This window comes from Epinephelus moara, chromosome 23, assembly GCF_006386435.1.
Source record: "Epinephelus moara isolate mb chromosome 23, YSFRI_EMoa_1.0, whole genome shotgun sequence".
Classification (NCBI taxonomy): Eukaryota; Metazoa; Chordata; class Actinopteri; order Perciformes; family Serranidae; genus Epinephelus; species Epinephelus moara.
In genome coordinates, this window is record NC_065528.1 from 9,243,046 (window position 1) to 9,260,581 (window position 17,536).

A 17,536-nucleotide genomic window follows, 5' to 3' on the forward strand; every position below is an offset into this window, starting at 1 on the left:
ATATTGCAAATAAATGCAAACAAAAGCTTTCATTCACTTACACAATACGCAAAACTAGCCTAAAGGGAAAAACAAAGTTAGAATGATAATGCCATACTGTCTTGTGCTGATAAATTTAATTTTTATTTATTATGATCCCCAGTAGCTGTAGCCAAAGCAGCAGCTGTTGATCCTGACACAATAGTGCATAGTCACAAAAAAAATCCCATCACCATAACATACAACATACAATACAACAACACACAGGACCTAGCTCTAGTTAGTGAAACAGAAAACAAATGTCTTCTACAGAGATTTAAAGATATCTCATTAAGTTGTATTTATTGAGCAGAGCATTGTTTATTAAAGATCAAAATCATATTTATAAATAGTATCATGGTACTTCCATCATTCTACAGCATCATCATTATTATTATAGTAACTAACACCAATAATTTATAATAAAACACATAGTTTAACTATTAATACCCCTAGGAGTATACACTCTATAAAATCCTGTAAAAATGGCTTTTAATTCCCACCATATGACGTGCGGTTCATTTTCAATAGTTGCACGTTTGTTCCACCAATGAGGAAGGTCTTTCTAGCAGCTTCTGACCAATAGGAGCCCGTTTCTACCGGCAGTCACTTCCGGCCCGGGTCGTCCCCCCATGAGTAGCAGCAGCCCGGTGCAGAGTTCATCCAGAGCAGTCGCAGCCAGTGGACACTAGCCGCTTTCATTTCTCCATTTTCCTGTGGAGGAGGAAACGAGAGCAACGACAATAAGCCATATTTTCTTTTTACGTACCTCCTTGTTCCTTTGACTCACGCTGCTCAGCTTCTTAGCTGATATTTGATTTGCAAATTAACTCCAGTAAGAGGCGCTGGTCAGCCGCTCCGCGCAGTCCAAACCTTCTCTCCGTTTCTCCCACTTTCCCCCTCGGTGTTAGCTAGCTAACTGACCAAGGCGACGGTAACTCTGTCCCGCCACCCGCACGCCGACATGCCGGAGTACCTGGACGACCCGTCTGTGCTCACCAAGGACAAGCTGAAGAGCGAGCTGCTGGCTCACAACGTGGAGCTCCCGAGCGGTAACCCGAACAAGGACGTGTATGTGCAGCTTTATCTCCAGAACCTGACCGTTCACAACAAGAAACATGTCACGGCCACGACTCTGGACGCCTTCTCCAGCGACGAGGAGCTGCCGCCGCCCGTCGTCTCCAGCAGAAGTCGCTCCTCTGGCAGGGTGAGTTTGTTTATCCGGTCTGAATTAACGGTATTAAAATTGTAGGAGCCGAAGTTACATAGCAGCAGAAAGTAGGGTGGTGCAAGTTTCGCTAACTTAAATCAAAATTAGTTTTCCATGCAATCCGTCTGTATTTTACACTTTCATGTATCCAAATATAAAGATACACCATATCACGGCTACAGCTACTCATTCATCAACTTTTTGCTAACTCGTCTCTGCCGTAGTCATGTCCAAAAAATAACAAATGCCCATCGGAAGTTGGCACATGCTTTAAACTTCTTTACCATCATGCTATAAATCTGAACTAATCAATGAATGAACCAACTATTCTTATCAGTATACACAAACATCTGCTCCGACCACAGACTCCCTTCATCCATATGTTTTTTTTTTTGCCTAGGGTCCCCACCCTAAAAAAGTCCTCGTGTTGCTTTCCGTGCCACAGCCAAGGATAGAAGCATGTGCTTTCACTTTCCACCATTCATTTTATTCTCAAAGACATTATTTTGAAATTGGGCTGTCAGTAATTTTCAAGGGGGAGCATTCTATTATCATTAAAGGGACAGTTCACCCCCAAATCCAAATTGTCTCTCTTACCTGTAGTGGTGTTTATTAGTCGAGATAGCTTTGGTGTGAGTTGCTGAGTGTTGGACATATTGGCGGTAGAGATGTCTGCTTTCTCTCTAATATAATGGATCTAGATGGCACTCAGCTTGTGGTGCTCAAAGCAGCAAAAAAAAAACAAATTTGAAAAACTCAACAGCAATGTCTCTGTCCAGAAATCATGACCGTGTTACTCAGGATAATCCACAGACTTTGTTCTGAGCAGTCTCATGTAGGAACTATTTCTTTCTGCCGAACTACACTCACCAAACACCCCTTTTCTCTCCATAAGTTAATGTGTGCTCACCTTTTTTCTGATAATCCAGATGTTCAGGAGGTTTTTACTGTGAGCCAAATTACCCACAATAAACACACTGGTAATTTAAACCAACAGAAACACTGAATAAAATAGTTTCACGTTACAAACCAGTGTAACTCTGGCGGAGCTCGTTGCAGTTGGGCTTTTCTTTATGGCCGACACAAAAACCCAAATGACACTATTTGGAGCCAGTGTTTGGTTTGTCAGTTCTGGGCTACTGTAGAAACGTGGTGATGCAATATGTGTTCTCCATAAACGAAAACCTGCTCTCTATGTAGATATAAACAACTCATTCCAAGGTAAGAAGAACACAACAATTCTTATATGTAGGTCATTATAAAATATAGAAAACATACTCATTTTATTGTATTCTATTTCTGCTAGTATATCCCCCTAAATCTTACACACTGGTCCTTTAAATAAAAATCCTATGAATGAATCTGTGGCCAAACCCTGATCACCTCAGCCCCACAAACCAGATTCACACATTTCAGCTTTCACTTGCGGGTTGATGGGGGGGTGTTGTGCCTTCACTGTTAGCACCAACAAACTGCAGACACCTTAGATTTCTGCACTGATTGAAAGGCTGTTAGCATTTGCTGTGTGTGAAGTGCGAACCTGGTGCTAGGAGGGGTTTGTCTCCCTCAGCCTCTTGATCATTGTCTCTTTAACATGCTAATTTCATCAGTGTGTGTTCTGAGAGCATTTTGAGTGGACACATGGCTCTATCTGTTGTTACATAAAATGAAATCACACCCAGAAACTGTTACAGCATAGATAAGAAAGCTAATAGGTATTTGTTGTGTTTGAATGGATTACGTTTCTTTTGTAGAAGTGCTTCGGTCTCAACTTCCAAGTTTTTGCATTGGGGGCGTACGGTCTCAGTTTCTCAGCATTCCTCTGTTGTTTTAATAATGATAATCTCCCTTCAGCCACTGGCTGCATACTTCAGAGCCTTCAAACAGGAGATTTCCTCTGAAGCATGAGCCTTAATGTCTGTTGACTTTCAGAAGAATACGATTATACTGTGGAGGAAACATTATGATGGCAGTTGATAACAATTTTTGTTTATTTGAGTTATTTTTGCTTCTTTAAAAAATTCAAGAAGCAACAGTGGATCATCATGGTGATGAAATACTGAGGATTTTGGCTCTTTAGTTTAAGTAATAAATTGTTTGGACACTAAAGTGAACCATGCCCAGCACAGTACAGAAATTATTTTCTAATGTCATTTATTATTGAATATTTTGCCCCATAGACTATAAACCTTTTTATACATTATGGTAAGTGATCAAAAAGCCTATTAAATTGCTTTATTTGCTTATTTTATGCTATTGATTTTTAGACCCAAACAGAATCTGCAGATTATTTTGTACAGTGTTCAACGGTAATCCTGTGGGGGGGAAAATTCTGGGGGAAAAAAATTTGCGTGGGGGGGAAATATCTGCTTTTTCCTCTTATCATCTTGATATGTAATCAGAATCCACTGGGCCTGCTCAGCATTATTATACATGCCACAGAGCATTACTATTATAATATAGCTTGATATAATAATGCCATACATAATACATTTTGAAATAATATGCCATTATTGCCTAATGGTACCATGCAGTGCACCTGTGTGGAGGCATCAGCATTGGTTATTTTTTTACCACTTGTGTATTCAGTTTATTTCATTAAATTGTCGCCCGTCGTCTGTAGAATTTTTTTATTTTTTATTTTATTTTTAAATAAGTAAAGGTAGAAAGACAGAAAGAAAATCAGCAGAGCAATCATCAGAATTCTGTGGGCGTAGCTTCCATGTGGGCCTGTGTTTGTTTGACTGACAGCCAAAAACAGATGAAAAAAATGCCCTCATAATTTCACATAGGAAATACACAGGAAATTATATTTTTGCTTGCTGACTTACTTACGTCTATTTTAAATGACTTAAATAATTATTAAAACTGTCAGTTGAGAACAGAGGGAGGCAGCTGGACAAAAAGTGAACATAAACATGTGCACTTTTTTACACACTAGAGTAGTTTCATCTTCACCATTTCCTAAGGATGTGTAGAAATCTAAGACTTATAATTTTTGGTCATTTTTACTTTTGGCGTTTCATTTTTAGTTATTTAAGCCTCTACACCAGCATGACTGGATACATTATGTGTTTCGATTGTTTGTCCATCTTTACATCCTCCTATCCTGTTCTGTGTTATGTGTGCAATATCACAAGAAGGTCTTGAGGGAATTTCCTCAGATTAGGCACAAACACCCACCTGTACATGAGGATGAACTGATAAGAAATTGGTGATCAAATGTCAGACAGGTCAGATACTGAATTGGTGAGACTAATCTTGGGTGCCCAGTTTGAAACTGTGTGGATTATAAAGATCTTCCGTGCTGCTGGGCTGAATATTTGTGTGAAGCATCCACATTTTAGTATTTGTAGCTTCTTTGCAGCAACATTTATATTCGAGGCATTGTCAGCTGTCATGGTTACATGAGTCTTGACAGACTTGGATGTAAACTCCGTTGTTTGACTGGTTGGTGGAGGAATACAACCCCGAGGTGGGAATTTTCTTTTAGATTCTTTTAAAAAAAGTACTTTTTCCCCCCCTATTTTTTCGTTAGCTGTTATTCCAATCATTTATTTATTGTGTGTTTATTTAATGCATTTCATATTTTTCATTTTGTTTTATTTTGACTTGGTTTTGTATTCTTTCATTTATCCGTTGTTGCAACTTTTGAGCTTCTTGGCTTGCACTGTGAATTCCTGTTCAATGTTACATTGTAGTAATTGTGTAAAATGTGTATTACTTGTTCTGTGTGTGTGAGAAACGCCCAGAGTTGATTTGGATTGTGACTCTTAACAGGTGTGGAGCAGCGTGTGTTTGGTCTGAACTTGTCTGGGGGGGCAGTCACAACTGAATGAAAGGTTTTGAGCAAAACAAAGGTGACTGAGAAACGACATGTGGGAGGTGACGGTCTGCATGTTTCTCATTTCATTGAATTGAAAAAAAAAAAACCTGAGAGGGTTTGCAATGCTGTCTCCTCTGAACTCATTTCAGTTGTAAATGTCTTCTGAGCCCACGCAGTCAGGTAAAGGTCACCTGACTTGTTTGTTAAGGGGGCAGCTGCGGCTCTTTGTGTGCTGAGAGGTGTGGACAGTGAAGATAATCAATCTTTCATGAGTTTTCAGATGAATGTATGCTGATGGGGAAAGGGGCCAGATGAGTCTCACCAGTTGGTCAGGCAGTGATATATATGTGTGTGGTTTCATAAGAGAGGGTTAAGTCTCTGTATTGATAAGTATGTGATATGACGGGGGGTAAGTGAAAGGTGAAGAGGAGGAATGCGGGGGGAGTTGGTGCACTGACCCTGAAGGTGATTAAACAGAAGCTCCACCCAGGTTTACTGTTGGTTTACATCACTTTAACACGGTGTGATCAGAGGCCTGTACTGCAAAGCCAGTGTAACATACCAAGGATATCTTTTGGTTATCTGGCTGCACTAACCCTAACGTTGTCCGTCTGGATAACCGGTATCTGGAAGCTGATTATCAACTAGTTCAGTCAACTCTGGCGTTTCCCATACAGTCAGGAGCTCATGTGAAGGAGGTGGAGCTGTTAATTAGAAGTGACATTATCAGAACCATGAAGAAAACACATTATATTATAGGAGATGAAACGATGATAGTAATTAACCACAAGAATGTTCTCATAATGGGACATCAAGAAGTCATATCCATCAGAGTGAAATGATAATTATAGCCTGTTATCTAACAACAGAGAAGATTAAAAATAAGCCAAGGCTATCAACACGTGTAGGTAGCATAGAATATGTATTAAGTATAGAGTGAGTATTTTTTGATGTAGTTGGATGATGAAGAAACTTGCCTGAATATGTCACATAAAACACGATAAAGTGATACCAGTCTGTTTCTGTAAAGGGTGGAAAAGACGCCTAGTTAGTGACTGATGAGATCTGTCTGACAGAAATGTTGTATTTATAATAGCAGGAGCCAGTTTAAAGTATATGGATTATTTCTAGAATAAAACACATTATTTTTAATTCAGTTCATCATACAGGTGTGTCCTGTTATTCTGAGATGCACTGATTGAAAATAAGACACAATGTCAGTTTAATACTGCGTGGATAAAATAAACATAATACAATAAAATTCAGCTAAAAATCATCATCATGCGTTTATTGTTGTAAATGAGCTCTCTGTTTGTTAGACGCTCTCTTAAAAGTGGAGTGGAAACAGAAAGCTTGCAACGATAAAATGATTGTACTGACCTATATATATTTTAACCTTTCACTTGGGGCTTGATTTTTTTTATATTCCCCCAGTGATGTGATTGATCATTTGTCGGGACGTTGAGAGGTTGTAATCGGATACTCTGAAGTTACCTTGCTCTGGAGTAGGTTGCATTCGTAGTACAGGCCTCTGGATATGTCTTCTAATGTCAAAGCTTTGTTTCTAGTTGGAGTCGCATGGTCAACAAATACAATGTTGGATTTTAACTATTCTTTCAAAAATCTGTGTCGTGTGAGTGTCCCAACCTTCTGGAAACTCAGTGGTGCTTTGATTTGCTTTCAACAAATTATCCATAAACTAGGGTTGCAACAGCATGAGATTTTCATGGTACGATAACGTCTCAGAAAATATTGCAGTTTCATGGTATTAACAGTAATGTAATGTAATACGGAGTTATTATTATCAGTCAAAATGATCCTTTAAGGACTGAAAACGGAGGGGATATTTTTGGTTGAAAAAAAAAACCGTTTTATTGCTATGATGAAAATTTGAAACCATTCTTTAAATAAAAGTGTGTGTAAAAAGTTACTTTTTCTCAGTATTGTAGATAAGCAAATGTACATGGTATGATAATCATCAGTTTTAATATCATGGTATACCCTAAAACTGGCCCGCAGCCCTATCAGTTATAGGCTGATTGCAATAAACAAGGAAAATATCTGCCAATAAGCTGTTACAATGACCCAGTTTTACAGCAAAAAGAAGTATCAAGGTGTACCTAAAAGTTTCCTGACCACTCCTCCACCTTTTCTCTGTCTGTTCATATGCTCACTACAGTGTTTCCCCAGGAAATTGTTTAGCAGGTAAGTTACTGGACCCTGATGCACCATGTCTCATTATCAGTTTACAGTAGTAGATGACAGCCTAAATAATAGCCCTACTCATTGAATATCTGGTGTTTGTTGTGTGAACCTCTAGGTAAGAACTATCCTCTGAAGTTCTGATGTTGAGCTTGTTGTTTATGGTGTGTATGTGGAAATGATACAGTTAAACAAACAGTGTCTGACGTTAGAGCGATGAGATTCTTTTCATATTTAGCTCAAGATTGTGATACTGATAGAGGAGTGCACTTTTGTACAAACTGTACTCAGTGTAGCTTTAAGGTTTGGAGCAGCTGGTACTGTTATCTTACTGGGCTTGGCCTCTTCATTGAGGAAATACTTTACTGTGGAAGAGGAATTTGTGCACAGACTGTCACCACGTGTGTGCGTGTGTATGTAGTAAAAAGTCAAGGGCTGTGGAAAGACACGGTATGTGTGTAATTAGCGTGTCCTTTGTTTCTTGAGGTAGTGCAGTGTTGTAGTGTTGATGTTTATCTTGTGGAGCCCGATTATAGGCTGCAGGTGGAGGCGACCATGCAGGTGAAAAAATTCATTCCTGACATTTTTGAAATGGTTAAGTGAAGTCAGAGAGGCTCTGTGTCTTCATGCTTGAAGTTTCTCTCCTTGTACCACCCTGTGTTGGTGAGATTTTGAAGAATGAGCTGTAAAGTTTGAAGAATGTTTGACACCAATAATGCAAACAGTTGTTGTTAATCTCAGCAGAGTAAATTCTGGCTAACCACACATACTCCATTGTAACTCAGCCAAGCAGCAGGTTACATCACACAGCCACAGGTCCTGGCACGTCTCGCCCTCTAACTACTCCATCCAGTCTTTGTGAGGAGTTGTAAAGGAAAGTCTGACAGTGTTTGTAGTGAGTTTACCCCACAGCGCTGAGCTCAGGCCGAATGGAGCTGTGAGCTCAGAGTTTAGTTATGCCTTTAAAGGCCAGGGTGTGGTCTGCAGAGGAGGGAGCACGGACGCCTTGTTCCCTCCTCCTCTGCTCCCGCTCTCTTCAGCTCGGCCTGCTGCTATTATGAAACAGCCTGGCTCACATCCAGACGAAACCCTGCCGAGGGGCCACTGAGAGCCAGACGCAGAGTAATGTCAAACTCTGTGTCTCTCACATTTTTTGCACGCTGTGAACCCCACAGCAGCACCTCGCCACTGAAGTTGAACATATCGTTTTTGCATTCCTCACATTTTCCGTTGATTTGTCTCCAGCTGAATTAGCTGCACAGAGTCACTTTAGGTCCAGATGTTGATTTGAAGCTTTCAGTCACTTTGAGTGAGTGAATCTTTTGTGGTCAGACAAGGAATTAAAATGAGTTGTTTTGGTTTGGTGTTTTAGCTTAAAGGGTGCTGCTCTACCTCCACCCACCCTGATCAGCTGAGCTCAGTCAAACAGCAGAGGGTCTTTGCATGCATTCCACAGACTAAAGCCCTTTTTACACTGAGATCACGCTAGATGGCGGCTATGAAGTCACTTACTGTGATCCCGTCCTGCTGGCTGTCCTGTTCATACGGACATCATTTCGGCGCCGTTAATACCTCCATCTACTCTGTCCAACTCTGTCCCCTTGTTCCGTAATCATACCTTTTATGCTGAGCAGCAAGGCGGCATAATGGCGTGACATTCCCGTCTTAAACAGGCAGTGTGAAAGGGGCTATACAATGCCTGGTGTCAGCTTTGCCAATTAGTTTTCAGTGGGAAGTAGCTAAAGGCACTTAACTTTTACTGTGTCTTTTTTGAGGGAAAGGAGTTAAGGTCTGTCCAATAAGTATTTGTTGCTCAGTGGTGTTGCTCGGTACGTGTCTCAGCCCTGGCGTATTAAAATATCAAAGAACGCAGTGAACTCATTGTTGATGCATCCAGGAGACGCACCCTATTATTTTTCATGATAATGGTACATTATGAACAACAAATCTGTATTGAAATCAAAGAAATTGTGGCGTTGTGTAATTTGACTTATTTTGAAATTATTTCTCATGTCACAGAAGCCAGTAAAAGTGAAACTTGTGTTTTGCATGTTATCATACTGTCCACGATGTGTCAGTGTGTTTGTTCTGGTGCTCTGCACTGATCTGACAAGTCCTCCCGCCCACCTGTTCTCATTCCTGGCTCTCTGAAGCTTGGTGCGCAGAGGCGGCAGTGTCAGTGGCACATCACGGTGGTCCCCGAGGACCGGTAGATAATAACTTAATTTTTAGGTTCATAAAACATACCAAAATTCACCAGTTGTAGGATATAACTACTGACATAACCATTATCTGACTTTGCAGTGTCTGCTGTGATAAGTTGATGATGTTTTACTGACCAGAGGAAGTGCTGTGTTGAAAAGATATTTTCACCAGTGGCCTTTATTTTCTTATACATCCTATATATTGCACAAGACAAGATTACATTTTGTTCATAGTCTCAATGAGTGAAAGGAAAACTTCAAACTCTTCTCAGAAAAAAAAGAGAATAAGCATATTACTTAAAATGTGAACTATTAGATTTATACAGTTGCTTATTTAAGTTATTACAAATCACAGTCATATATCACATTTGATTTACTTGATACTGGGTGGATTATTTTGGTGATAATTCTTCTCAACTCAGGATGTGACAGTATATAGATTATTACTGAGATTGTGATGTAGGGTCAAGAAGTCAAGGGCAACAGTAAGTAGACCTTTGGTTCAGAGGTTTTTTGGGGGGGAGTTGGGGGGTCAGATCAAGTTCAACTGTGTCGAATTCAGTGGCATCCAGTGGTGAGGTTGCAAATTGCAACCAAATTTAAACTTCTCTCATGTGCAAAGTGTGGAGGTGAACTGTGGTGGCTGACGTGAGTGGCCCTGTCTAAAGCCAGTGTTTGGTTTGTCTATTCTGGCCTACTGTAGAAACATGGCAGGGGAACACGGCAGACTCCATGAAAGAGGCCCCGCTCCATATGTAGCTATAAACATCTTAGTCTAAGGTAATGAAAACACAACAGTGCTTACTGTACGGTGAATATACCCTAATGAAAACATAGCAGTGAATTTTATATTCCATTCCTGCCAGTATATCCCCCTAAATCCTACACACTGGACCTAATATAATCTCTGGCTCTTAAAGAAACACAGATGCAGTAAAGATTTTAATCATTTTTCACAACTGCATGTGTAGACGAGATGACTTTGTCTGTGCGCCTTTCGTGAGAAATCATTTTGTAACCTCAGCTCACCTACTATTGCAGTCAGCAACAACACAGGTGGTACAGTGACAGTCTGAATGTAATGTCCATATAGAGCTGGTACAGTGAAAAGTCACTGCGAGGCCACATTCTGCAGGAAATGAAGTGAAAACATCACATTCTTCAGTCTGCCCACAAAGTGGTAAACCACACTGGTGGATGTGTTTGGCATCCTGCCATCTTCAGCTTGTGGGTTAAAATGCTTCAGCACCCTAAGTAAAAGAGGGAGGTATTCTACTAGTGTGAGATGAACACTTCCTGTGGCTGTTTCAAAGTAAAAGCTTTCCAGCAGTGAGACTGGATTATGGCTTTTACTTTGGCGTAGGTTTTTACTGAAGTGAGACATGTTGCAGTGTGTTTACATGATATGAAAAGGCAGCGTGTCGCTCTCCTCTAATGAGTCTGAAGCTTTCAGGCATGTTTACTTAAGTATACATACTTGGCTCTAAATGGGCTATGTCCTGAAGTCACCACTATATTACTGCTGCATGACAATATAGTTTATATCTTGATCAAGTTTTCATGTAATGTTATTAATGTAAATGTGTTGGCAGCTCTGGGGATTCAAACAAGCATTTTTGTTGCTGCTCCTGCTTGGCAGAGGACATTTTTATAAAGGTGAACCTTTTTCAACTTTAGATTGTACAAGGTGCTTTCTTTGAGCAGCTGTGAGCAGCACTGGGAGGTGTTTTATTATTTTTAGACTTCTCTCTTGCACAATTCAGTTATTTATGAAATATAATAGTTCAAAACATGGCAGGGTTCGACATTAACGGTGGCCGCAAAAAAATTTGCTCAGTGGCCAGCAGATATCCTCTGTAGGTGTTATTTTTTTGTAGGGCCAATTTCTGGACAACTTTCGGCCCCTACCAGCTGTTTAAGAGAAGTGAAGATTCAGCAGTTAATGATGGTATAAAACAGTCCATTAAACAGGTTTTTCAACAATTACGAATCACTACAACCAAGAGAAATCCTTGAGCATACAGTCTTACATGTGCACATAAAACGTTAGGCTGATTGTCCCAGTAGTTTGTAGGGTTGTACCCGCCTCAGTGTTAGGCCTCATTTACACCGCAAATGGTGCGTTCGCGTAGCGCTTACCAGGGCAGGAATTTCACGAGGGCCACGAGGGCCATGGCTCTCGTGCCCTCCCAATTTGGCCCTGTGCCCTTGAAAAAAATATCTGCCCTAAGGCCACAGTGGCCTTGATGCCCCGCCTGCACTGCCCCAGGTGATTTTGCGGTTTTCTCCTCTGCCTCTTTCCTGTCAACACGGCTTTGACACCTGTGTCTATTGAGAAAAAAATAATGCGATGACATTCTGGAGTCATTGGGCAACATCAAATGAGACGATGCGTACATCACCAGTGGGGGGTTTGATTCGAGCCTGGCATGAACCGCTCGGACGGGCTGTAATGACAGTTTGACACCAATCTTTCACCGGCCAACCAGGAGACTTCATCAAACGCCCGGGCAGGGATCAGTACCGAGACCCGGTATTAAACAACCCAAGGCAAGTTTAATCAATACCGTAATAATAGTAAGCTCCGCCAGTATCTGCGTTACTTTTTAAAGTTTTGGTTTCATGTATCATCATTCTGCAGCCTCTCTCCTGCTCTCTGCATGTCACCCCTCACAGCGCACGCACACACACAGACACAAAAATCAACAGCAGAGAGGCTGCGGTGCAGATGAAGGGAATATAACTTCAAGATTACTCTAGTTAACTACGCTACGCTTGTTACTGTGAGTAAGTGCGATAAAACCTCTGCCAGCCAAGCCAATACTTTATCAATACATGTGATCAGCATGTAGAATATTTCAATCTGCTCTGTCCACAGTCTCTCATTCACCGCTATTATGGTTTATGATCGCGGTGGATACAAGCACATTGCGCTTGCGGTGCTAACAGCAAAGTGTTAAAGACAAACTAAAATGAAAGCTGTCTGTATTTAGGCTAACACTTTATCTGAACATGTACTTGAGGCAGCTGACCTGTAGACAGTGAGTGTCCTCAGTAGAGGGGGGACAGAGCATTGATAGCTCTCTTTTAGTCTGTTTCTGCATCATGCTGAGGAGGGCCATGCCTGTGTGTATATATATGTATGCAAAAAAAGTGGATCAGTTGCTCGCTGCTAAAAATGTGACACATCGACATGATCTGGTTTTGAAATGTGGCCCAGTTGAAACACTAATTGAATAGCCCTGCTGTAGTTTGTTTGTTTGTTAGCTATCTAACAACACATCAAAAATAATTGTAAGCCAGTCTTGTTCAGTGAATCAGTTTATCATGTACGCTCAAAAATATTTAGGCCTAATATTTAAGATTGTTTGCTTATAAATACATGAATCTGGTTGTTCTATATTTAAAACACATTGGGTTTATTTATCGAAATTCCAGGCCTGGTGCTCATGAACGGTCGCTGTTTACTCGCGTTTTCATTTCGACGAGCATGTAAACAGGTTAGAGCATTCACACCACATCCATTCTGTGCTCTGCTCAAGTCCGCTGCTTTCACAAGCAAGCTCGAAAATAGAAGAGACGCCGTTTTTTTTTTTATCATTATTATTATTATTATTTTAATTTTTTTTTGCACAAGTCGCGAGGGAATGGTCGCAGTATTCAACAAAAAACACCAATTTGCACGTGACCTGACAGGCGCATGTTTCATGTACTTACCCATTTGTAGTGCTAATTATTAATTCTCCAAGCGTTGGGAATAATCAGTGGCACACGAACTTGTCCACCCTGGGCTTTGGGTCCAAACTCACTTCTTCTCCACTGGGGTTTATTGGAGATTTGTAAACATGGTGTGCTACCGCCACCAACTGTTCGGTTGTGGTTTGTATGTTGACCGGACAACAGCGGCTGCTGCGCGACGCGTCTGTGCAGTTTTGGTGTGAATACATGTGTGCTGCCACTACGCTTGTGGACCGCTTCGCGAGCGCTACGCAAACGTATCGCTTGCGGTGTAAATGAGGCCTTATGTTGGTCAAATCAGATTTGGCCGTTTAATATGAATATATTAAGTTTAAAAGTTTGAAAGGGTTCAGCAGGTCTTTCAGTGTGACAGCCGCATTCATGTAAGATAGTAAACAAGCCTATGGGGCTAACAGTGGATCAAAAATATGCAACATTTTTTGCCGACACTAGATATCAAACAAAAAGCAGAGACCGTGTTGTATTTAGTTGCTGTGAGCCGAAAATTATACGCAAATAAGCAGAAGAGAGAAGATGATGTTATTTCGGAGTACTTGGGGGAAGTCTCTCCCCCTCTGTGCCACTGTACCAAAGAATATTGTGAAAGTCAAGTACTCACTTTGCGGCAGGACCTGGGGACCAAAATGTTCCCAGAAGTACACTGAACAGCACACTACTTAAAAAAAAAAAGCGACCACTCAACTTAAAGCAATCTCCGTTGACTGAGGGGTCTCTGACTAACAATTCGACTCTCTAACTTTCAGGGGGCAGCCCTAGTAGTTTGCCAGATAAGCTGCAGACAGACAGACAGATAAACACACTTACATGCACACATACACAAGCACACACACGACCAAATGCATGATCCCCTCCAAGCTGACACCTGGCGACAATAAAAAGGTTAGATAAATTTTAAAAATCCCCATAGTGCAATGTTACAGTTCCACAAACATTACGATTCATTCATGCCTTTTAGTTCAAGATTGTGTGAAAACAATTAATCAGTAGGCCTACTCGTTGCTTCTTACCCACTGATATATTGGGACTACTTAAATATGGGTATACTAAGGTTACTTGACACCTAACGTGTTTGGTTCAGTTATAACGATCTCAGGTCCGTTTACACCGTTAGTACGGTTCGTTTGAGCTGGTGTGAAAGCTGTCTGTCAAACCCTGATGCGGACCAAACAGCTCACCTGAGACAGCTGGAAAAGGAAAACTGTCCAATCAGTAAGTTACCTGTCAGTCAGTAGAACTTCATGGTTAGTCCTTTTGGTTTGTTTGCAAAAAGTCAGTGTGAACAGGAACCAAACCAAAACTTAAATACAACAATGAATAATTTTTTCCCTCTGCTGCGGACCAAATGAACCACCCTACAGGTGTGAAAGCATCCCACGCTATTGTCCTATTTTTCCAGTATCACCGCCCTTGAAAAAGCGTTATTTTGTACTTCCCAGCCTAGTGGACTGGAGTATACAATAGAAATCCGGTTGACGCCCCGCAGCGCAACGCTTTTTGTGTGTGTTGGGAGCGGCACTTGACTCGCGTCAATGACGCCGCCGTCATATGCCGCTGCCGGTGTGTTTTGGCCTTAAGCCCATTCAAACTACTAACGCCATCCTTACTCAGTAACCAGAGACACAGAAGACAAACTTTTAAGAAAATTAAATGAAGCAAACATGTAGGAGTGAATGGAGACAGGAGTTTAAGTGGAAAGGATGCAACACATCTAAGCACGTAATGTACTGCTGTGTGTGCGCTGCTTTTTTTCTAGTGCGTTTTGCAGTGTTTTATTGCAGACATGACTGAGTCAGGTACAGAGGTAGATATATATATTGATCTGTTGGAGACGTTGCTGTTACGTCTTTCCAGTTTTTTGATTTTGGGGTGAACCGTCCCTTTAGAAATATTAGTGCCTAACCCTGTATGACAGCATGTGTAATGGGTATGCTCACATTGTGTTCGTACAAAAACGTTTATGCATGCCTACGTTATTTACTCCGAGGCAGGATCTCCTTCGGCTGTGAGCCGGGGAGACACAAGGCTTCATTTCAGATGCAGCTGGCTTCAGAGTAATTTCCTGTAGGCTGTGAGTGTGAGGGGCGGCTTTAACCCAGCGCGTTGTTTACTATCATGAAACGCCTGCAGCGTTGGCTGAGAGTGCCGCTTTTTTTCCCTCCTTTTTGTCTCTCTGGCTTCACTTCATCTGAGGAAATTGAAGGAAACTCCTCAAGTAAAAGCTTCTCTTCCACATCATATGTTTGTGTGTATGAATATGTTCAGAGATCATCATCATTAAAGCCATCAGTTGTGGATTAAAAAAAAGCTGAATCCACTCACATTCATTTCCTGCACGTTTTTGAACCGGCGTCACTTTATGATTACTGATAGCAGTGTTGTGTATAATTAGCAACCTGGTGAACAGGTTTCTGTAACTGTCTGTAACTGATAACTCCACAAACACAGCTTTGCTCTGAGTGAATGAACTCAGCTAAAGGTATGAGTTCACAGGGGGATGTTGGAGGGGAACAGGTGGGCAGGGGAGGATACAGACCATCTGCACTTTGGGGTGTGAACTGTCACAATAGTCTCAGTATTCTCAATCAGTGAAAATACAATCATTCCAACATCACAGAAAATGCAAAATGCTTTAGAGATGGGCAGGAATTTTTCATAGGACTTCCTCAGGATATGAGAAAAAGTTATTTTTGTGAGAATCGGTGCTTTAAAAAATGTGAACATTGTGTTATTTTGGCCAGCAATGTAAGACCCAGAAAAAAAACAGTCTGGCATCTGACTGTTGTCATTACTTGATGATTACATTGCCTCATGTCACAAATAAATCCATGACCGTCCCAGACCTGACCCTGATGAGTAAAGAGTACAGTTACCAACCAGGCTGCCTGTTCTCCTCCCACAGAAAGCCACCAGGAAAACAGACAAGGTTCTGCCAGACGAGCTGGATGTGACCCTGCTGAGCGACGAGGGCCTGAAGGACGAGCTGCTCAAGCACGGAGTGGACGTGGGGCCCATTGTGGGTGAGTGCTCACATTAGCAGAACCGGCAGCAGGGTCGTGTGAGGTGAAACACTGAGGTGACATCTACCCTCAGGACACAGACACATGACTGCACTTAACACACACAGGGATTTGGTGTGTTGGTGGTACACACTGGTGGAATTCACAAGAGGCTTTGACATGTTAGATAATAGCATGTTTCACCCTTTCTGTAAGTGATCACTCTGGAATGTCATGGTCAATTAGTTTAACATAGCAAGACAGATGAAAAACAGGCAGGCATTGTAAAAAAGTATTTGGTCGTCAGTTTGTGGCACGCATGCTCCTACAGAAGTTCCAGGGATTTGTCGCTGTTGGTGATTTTTCACTAGCGTTCATAACATCAAAACATACAAAACAATCTATACAAATGTAACCATGGACACTGCAGAAAACTTTTATGCCTCCACCCCAGTGATAGCTGTGGCTGGAGACGATACGTTTTCGGGTTGTCTGTCCCAATCTCATGAACATGATATCTCAAGAAAGCACAAAGGGAATTTCATAAAAGTTGGCACAAATGTCCACTTGGACTCAACAATATATGGAGTAGATTTCGGTGTCAAATGTCAAGAACACTATGGATGGAATTTCCTCAATTCAGCACAAATATCCATGTTGGATTTAGCGATAAACTGATTAGAATTTGGTGGTCAGAGGTCAAGGTCACTGTGACCTTGCATCCGTCTCATTCTTATGAATGCGATATCGCAATAAGGGTGTGAGGGAATTTCCTCAAATTTGGCAAAAACGTCCACTTGGACTGTAATGATGAAATGATTACTTTTATGTGGTCAAAGGTCAAGGTCACTGTGACCCTGCATCTGTCTCATTCTTATGAACACATGTCTCAAGAACACCTTGAGAGAATTTCTTCAAATTTGGCACAAATGTCTACTTGGACTCAACAATGAACTGATTAGATTTTGGTGGTCAAAGATCAAGGTTGCTGTTACCTTGCTATTCACACCTGATATGTACCTTAACTGAGTGCACATTAAGTGTAGTCAGGACCACCTTTTCATGTGGACCCGGGCACGCATCAACATGTGTTCACACTAACAGGGTTCAACGCTAAGGTTTTTTTTCACTTGCCCGGTCGGGCAAGTTGGTCAGAGATCTACTTGCCCGAAGTCAGTTTTTACTTTCCCTATAAAAATTGTTTAATTTAAGCGGCTATCAAATAACAAAGACTGCAGTTATTTTTATGTTATGTAATCTTTATTCACACTGTATTTATTAATTAAAACAACATATGTCATGTATTGTAGCTTAATTCCTA

At 41.2% G+C, this 17,536-nt stretch overlaps 1 protein-coding gene across 1 annotated transcript in view; it reads left to right on the forward strand.

Moving 5' to 3' along the window:
* The first annotated feature begins 691 nt into the window (after nt 1-691).
* The window catches only part of tmpoa (thymopoietin a), a 32,154-nt gene continuing 15,309 nt past the window's right edge, over nt 692-17,536 (forward strand). The window contains exons 1-2 of the mRNA XM_050035955.1: nt 692-1,225; nt 16,119-16,236. Coding sequence (XP_049891912.1) covers nt 983-1,225; nt 16,119-16,236 — 361 coding nt within the window. The 5' untranslated portion in view covers nt 692-982. The remainder of the gene's footprint in view (nt 1,226-16,118; nt 16,237-17,536) is intronic.